At 33.4% G+C, this 7672-nt stretch overlaps 1 protein-coding gene across 1 annotated transcript; it reads left to right on the forward strand.

The window, feature by feature from the left end:
• The first annotated feature begins 1621 nt into the window (after positions 1 to 1621).
• On the forward strand, positions 1622 to 6827 carry LOC126726487 (probable hexosyltransferase MUCI70). Its single transcript, XM_050431748.1, has 4 exons — positions 1622 to 2041; positions 2133 to 2336; positions 2541 to 3101; positions 6386 to 6827. Exons 1-4 carry the CDS (start codon positions 1774 to 1776, stop codon positions 6751 to 6753), a joined length of 1401 nt encoding a protein of 466 aa, XP_050287705.1. The 5' UTR covers positions 1622 to 1773; the 3' UTR covers positions 6754 to 6827.
• The last annotated feature ends 845 nt before the right edge of the window (positions 6828 to 7672 follow it).

Raw genomic sequence — 7672 nt, forward strand, 5'->3', positions numbered from 1 at the left:
CGGCTCGAGGAGACATTCATAATTCGTTTTCTTTTTTAACTCCATATGCTGACGGTTTTAAACATCGAGCATGTAGAGTAGGGGGCAACTGATAAGGATAAATGGAGAGCCTCAGACTGACGGATTAGTGCGATCTCTTGTACGTAGCAGACGGAGCAATAGCTGACGGTCAGACGGAGCGATAGCTGACGGTCATCGAGTCAACTGTCTCCAAGAGTGACGGTATCACTAGTCGAAGCCCAAAAAGCTGAAGGAAGTAAATTAAGGCTGACGGACCTAACATGAGTTGACTTGCTACCCACGCTACGTATAAGGAGTTGTCTTGCTTCCCACGCAAGAGAATATTCGGGGGACTCCTATAAGGAAAGGATCCCGAAAAATACGCCCAAAAGGACTCCTATAAGGAAAGGACTTCTACTCCAAGGGAAAAAGGGATGACCCTCGCTACTATAAAAACCTAAGCACCTTCGCGACCCAAGGTACGCATAATTTACCCTCTCTAGCACTCTAGAGCAGTGAGAATAGTTCTAACTTGACCTTCGGAGGGTGTTTGGCCGGTACCACATCGGTACTCCCCGCTAGGTTATTCCTTTTCGTTGTGCAGGTGCCATTGGCGATCGTACGAGGAACGTGTGACTCACTGGTGGTATTATTTCCGGCACCATCATATATGAATAGCCCAACTTAATGAGTCTAGTTGAGAATCAAGATTCACAATTCCTAATCGACCGACAAGTTCTTAAGACTGATCTGATAGATAGACAAACTGTCCAAAAAGTGTCAAGAATACAAAAAGCTTTCTTTTTCTTTGGCTATTTTGAAACTTCATCTTAAACTTGAATTTTTTCACAGTTTGCCAACCTAAGCATTATGGACCTAACTCTTTTTCTTTTTTTTTTTTCTTTTTTATAATCATTATTATTATTATTATTTTCTGGAAAAGATAGAACCTTATTTTGTTTTAAGTAAACTATACTTTTGTAAACTTTCATGAAAAAACTAATTAAAAATATACATATGTGGGTTCCAGTTAACTCAACTAGTAAAATTTCTGATAGTTGAATAAGATATCTGGGTTCAATTCTCGCCTACACCAAAAATTTATTAGTGTCTTGGTCTGATAATAATGAGTTATTATCAGAAACGAACATAGATTGAAACTATCTCAAAAAAATAAATTAAATAAAAATGTACACAAATAGTAACATGCATGTAGGTGTAGCAAACAAATAAAACAAAACAAACTTCAAGTGTTACATTTGCACCATTGATATTATATCATAATGTTTTATATATATTCATTTTCTTCTATTCTTTTTTCTTTTCTTTTCTTTTCTTTTTTTTTGGCCCATCATCATAATTGATAAAAACAATAGTTGTGAACCGTCAAGGCCTCAAATTATTGGAAATCATTGGTTAAGATTTCTTTCTGCTATGACATTATACCATAGTCCCATCAATCACATGCTCATCAATATCAGAAAATATTGTAAATGTACCTTCAACAGACATTACATTTTTTTTTTTTTTTTTTTCTCCCCCTACAGAAAGGGGACTAAGCTTTTAGTGGATTTCCAACTGAGGTTATAAAATGTATCTCTGGAGTCTGGGGAGACCCAAACACGTCATTCGCAAGCATCGTTGGCTTCTTCAACAGACGGTAAATACAAAACTCCTACGATAAACCTGACACTTGGAGATGATGGCCCAAAAGTGCAAAAAAAATAAAGAAACGAAAGAATAAGTAAGTAGTTAAAGTATAAGGCGTCAAAAATGATGAGATATCACTTTATGGGGAAGGTAACAACGTCTACACCTCTCCTCTTCAAATCAAAGCTCCTCTGTTTCTCTCTGTTTTACCTCTTCACCGCTCTCTTTCTCGCTCTTTACACCTCTCTATCTCAATCCAAATGCCTCTTCAGATCCTCTCCCTTCGATCCCCTCCAGACCCCTCTCTTTTCTTACCCTTCTTCTTATGGAGAACACAAGTATGCCCTCCCAACCCACCGTTCCACTTGCTCCTCCCCTGTCTTTTTCACAGGTACGTGCCCTGCATTTTTTTTTTCTTGAATTTTTGCATTCAATGATTGTAATTTTTGTTTTGGGGTAATGGGTTTGGTTTTTGTTTTCAGATTATTGGACTGTGTTGAAGGAGATCCGAGATTTGTGTAAGAATTCTTCGTTGGCTTCGCCAGTTTTGAGTTATATGCAGGGACAGGCCGATAGTTTTGGTGGGAATTTTAGTACCCAGAAAAGGATTTCTTATTTTGATCATGAAAACTCTAGCTTAGAAGTTCCTTGTGGATTCTTGAAGAAATTTCCGATTAGTAATTACGGTTAGTTTTGTACCATAATTCTCGGGAATTCAGCATTTTTTTTGGGGGGGGGGGGGGGGGGGGGGTGTCTCTTTTCCTATCAGTTGATGAATCTGTTTGAATTGTGCTCAATTCATGGAACACAATTCGTAAAAAAAGTTCTATTTTTTCTTGATATAACTAATACAAGTCTGTTTGAATTGTGTTCTTTTGTGTCAAATTCAGATCAAGTTGAGATGGAAAACTGTAATGGAGTAGTTGTAGTCTCGGCAATCTTCAATGACCACGACAAAATCCGACAGCCAAAAGGGCTAGGATCCAAGACCTTGGATAATGTATGTTTCTTCATGTTCATAGATGATGTTACCCTCAATGGGCTTGACTACCACAAAGTAATTTCAAAAGAATCCCCCCAACATAAGGTAGGCGTATGGAGAATTGTTCGAGTTTCGAGCAAGGACTTGTATGATAATCCAGCCATGAACGGAGTGATACCTAAATATTTAGTTCATAGGCTTTTCCCAAACACCAAATTCAGCATTTGGATAGACGCGAAGCTACAGCTAATAATTGATCCATTATTGTTGATTCATACATTAATTGTGTCCGAGAATGCGGATATGGCCATATCCAAACATCCATTCTATGTTCATACCATGGATGAAGCAATGGCAACAGCAAGGTGGAAGAAATGGTGGGATGTTGATGCCTTGAAGACCCAAATGGAGACATATTGTGACAATGGGTTGCGGCCATGGAGTCGCAAGAAGCTCCCCTATACATCAGGTATTACAATATTAATATATTTAATTGTTTTCTTGTTGCACTTTGGTTTGAAATTATATATTGTTGGAAACCTCATGATGATGTATCGTTTCAAATTGTGTTCCATGCCTTTAAAGCTAAGTTTTAAGGAAATGAAAAGGTTCATGAGCCTGAAATATGAGAGTTATTTCAATCCAATATGGTTGAGAAATTCAAAGTAGATGTTGATGAAGGCGTTTCTTTAATGTGATGAGCTGTAGTATAAGAATTATTAAAGTCTGACTGTTACGTCTAGTTGTCACGGGTCCTCCCAGATCATTTATAAAATCCACCTTCAGAGTGTGTTAGGTCAAAAGCTTCCTTCGTTAGATAATAACTTCAATTTAGTTTAAAAGCTAGCTTCCTCCCTTAGATGATAACTTCAATGATCGTACATGGCTTTGTTTTGATCATTCAGAAGCTATAACCTATGAGATCTTTCCTGGTGGAGGCTCAAACGAAGGTAAGTCCCAACCAGGGACGGAGGCATTAATTGACCCGCGGGGGAGGGGGGGGGGGGGTGGGGGGGGTGGTATTAGTATATATATATATATATGCATTAAATTTAGTAATTTTGTTCAATAAAATTATATTTTTCCTCTTTAACAATATCTTTAATTCTTTTTAGAGTAATGTTACAGTTACAAACTTATCTACAACATTTTTATATACAGTTGAGGTATAAATTCTTATTGGTTTGCATCTGAGCCTATCACTTACATCACTTTTTTACTTATCAATAATTACTCACTATATCAACAATATACCTCTAGCACTTTCCTAATTTTAAAGGCCATTAAAAATTTTATAGATCTAAAATTTAAAACAACATATATTAGCCCAAAAACATTTGTGCAACAACAAAAATCACCAATAGCAAAGCTAAAAAAAATTAAGTCAAATTAACCAATTTTACTCAAACAAACAACTGGCCCTTTAAAAGGTTTTAAATAAAATAATTTTGCATTTACCCAGCAAGCACACACATCAAAAACTCATAAAAAAATAAATAAAAATAAATAAAAACCTCAATGGCTAAGAAGCCGCTGAGTTAGAGGTCAAAGTCGCCCCCTTAACTTAAAGTTCTGACTCCGTCCTGCTCCCAACTTCTTCAATGTTCAGTGTGTTTTCAGAAACCAAAAATGACTGCGTAAAAAAGGAAGTGGGGTCGGGGTGTTTTGTTGTATGCGTGAAGTTTCCTTAAAACCCTTCTTTCATGATTTTGTATAAAGGTCACTCTTGTGGGGTTTACCTACTCTGGTATATTTTTCGTGCAAGCAAAAGTTTTTAGATTTATGGAGATTTAGAACAGCACATAAGTTATCATGCTTGCATATCCACCATTTGAGTCTCCAACAATTATTCCAATAATTACATATCCAATTTGACCTGTAGAAAAACCTGTTGATAAATACACAAGTGTTCAACAACAAAATTATGAGACGAAAAACATGATTTTCAATTTTAAATATAGCTTGTTTGATTGCGTTATTTAAACAACAATTTTTATTGTTTAAACAACACAATACGTATTTTCACAACACTTAAACAACATTACTAGAATAACACTATTAAACGGACCCATTTCATGATTTCAGTTATTTTTGCATCTGTATGTACAAACATGTGTGCAAAGTTGGTGTGTACACTGGCAATTTGTACATATATGAATCTAAGGATATTGTGTTGGTATTTTGAGGATAACATACTTTCACTTGAATTAATTACGTAACATCATTTCAATTACAAAAATTATTTTTATTATGTATCAATCATAACTTGCCAACTTTAGCGTTTGTGAAAAAAATTAAAAAAATTGTTAGGTGACTAGTCTAATTGTTTTTATGGGTAGGTTCTATAAGACAAGGTCAGAAAATAAAAATGGTCGGTGTCCTTGAAGTTAGTCTTGGAGTGTATCACAACTGTTTCTTTTTCTAGTTCAAGCATCTACTTCAACAATTTTAATAATTGTGTGAAAGATTAAAAAAGCTTTCTTTTTCTAGTTCAAGCACCTATTTCAACTATTTTAATAATTGTGTGAAAGATTAAATAAGCTTTAGAAAATAGTAATGTTATAGACACAATTACTTTTGCAGTTGTTAATAAAAAATTTGTTATAATTAAAGGAATATCATATGTATCCACTAACACCTCTTTTATTATACACTAAATACGAATTATGTTAATAATTATATATAAAAATTATTGTGTTCATAGACTTCCTAGAAAGAATAGATAATTATCAAAGCCTAAAAAAAAATGTTGAAGAAAAATCTCAATAGATAATTTTGGCGAAATAAACAAATAACTTATAATTGGATTTCCTATCAACGTCAGGGCAAGAACTGGGAAAGGTACAATTTATAGAATTTAGGCATCTTTTCAAACTATATTCTAAAAGTTGCATGAAATTTAAGGATGTAGTAATAGATACGATTTTTTATTAAAAATAATCGAAATCCTGAAATCGAGAACGAGAAATGTGTAGATGGGTGTGGTCCCAACTAGCAGCTGATCCAAGAGTGGTCCATAAAAATATTCACATGGTTGGGTTTCAATGACACAGGCACAGTTTTCTAAACTTTGGTATTGACAGGGCATTTAGAATAGGAATTTAATGAAATATTTTTAGCTTTTAAATAATATTATATATTTTTTATTTATATGTATTTTTAAAAAATATAAATAACATTACCAAACGACTCTAATTCTTACATTCAAACATATTCATACAAATTTTGTTTATTTATATTTTTAGTAATTCTAGTATTACATAAATTGTTACAATTTTGACCATAACTACCTTAAATGTTAGACTATAACGAATTCCCATAAGTCTACTACTTTTTCTCCATTATTTACAGTTTGTTACTTAGGTAGTTGAGTCTGTTACTTAGATAGTTGTGGAACAAATTATGCCATTTTAAGTAATCTTAGAGTTTTTCTTATATTTTTCTTTTTATTCCCCCCATGAATTCTAGACTATTCTATTCAAAGTAGTAGGTCAAATGCCCTTACAAACTCATATTTCTTATGTTCTTCAAAAAAAAAAAAAAAAAAAAAAAAACTCATATTTCTGATGAGTATACATAAAATTTCACAACAATTGAGTTGACAGGCTTTTATCAATTCTCATTTATTTATCACTAACAACATACCACCACATTTACAATTATAAATTTTTTTGTCAAATTTGTTTTCTTTAAATTTTCTCTTCTTATTATGCTCTAATATGTCAAATACATGGCCAATATGATGTCTCTCAGATGTACCAGATAGTGCTATGATCTTAAGGAAACATGAATTGAGCAGCAACCTCTTTTCCTGCCTAATGTTCAATGAGTTGGAAGCTTTTAACCCAAGAGATCAGTTGGCTTTTGCATATGTAAGAGATCACATGAAACCAAAGCTAAAGCTTAACATGTTTGAGGTTGAAGTATTAGAGCAGGTAGCAATGGAATACAGGCACAACCTAAAGCACATTGGTGGGACCAGTGGCAGAGAAGAAGGGTCCAAAAGGTCCAAGATCAAAAGAACCAGAAGGGCAGGCTCAGATTTGTTGTATGTTAATGGCAGCTGTTGTAGTAAGTGCCAGAAGTATCTTTTGGAAATGTGGGGTGAATCCCATAAATGATTTTGTCTCTAAAACCTTATACTACTATAAAAATAGGGGAAATTATATAATATAAAAAAGGGTCTTGCTAATAAGTGTTATTAAAGTATTGGTCAACAATTTATTTTAAAAAAATTTTAATACTATTTTTTTTTTAAAAAGGTCAAAACATTAATTTTTTTTTTCTTTTTCATAATTTTTTTTAAATAAATTATTAACCAATTTCCTAAAAATATTTGTTAGCATTTCTTATTAAAAATAGTTAAAGAATCTAACAAACTACATTTCACAGGAAAAATGCCTGACAAGAAATAACAGGCTGTCAGGGAATGTTTCTTTTTTACTTGTTTTGTCTTTTTCAATTGCTTTTCTTATCTGGTAGGCATTGACGGGTCGAGAATGCTCTTAGCCAATTGGAATAAACAAAGTGGGAAGATCAGATAGGTTATGCTTTTCTTGGTACAGAGACAAGAATCCTAGTATAGTGGCGGCTATCAGAATTCAGAATTTGAATAAAATTATAACATAGTGCTCAAGGTGTCCTGAAAGTTTTTACTATCTTTTATTTTGCAGTAAAACATTTTTTTAAATATAAATATTTTATATACATTTTTAGATGTTTAATGTGGCAAGCATAAACCATTAAAATTAGTGGTTCAGTCATCAAAACTATTAGTACTAGACACTTCACACTAGAGGTCTGGAGACCGGGCCTTTGGCATAGGTCACCAAATCGATGGCTCCGGTAACCTGACGATTGGCACCCAACTAGACCAACGACTCAGTTACCAAATGCGGGAGAGACACCATATACTTTTATAAAATATTTTTCTTAAGTGTTTAAAGCTAAAATGTTTTATAATATTTTATAAAGGATTTTACTATTAATAGAAAACATTTTAAATTTAACTAAATTATACAATGAAATAAATAGAATAAA

The sequence above is a fragment of the Quercus robur genome, chromosome 5, assembly GCF_932294415.1.
Source record: "Quercus robur chromosome 5, dhQueRobu3.1, whole genome shotgun sequence".
NCBI lineage: Eukaryota > Viridiplantae > Streptophyta > Magnoliopsida > Fagales > Fagaceae > Quercus > Quercus robur.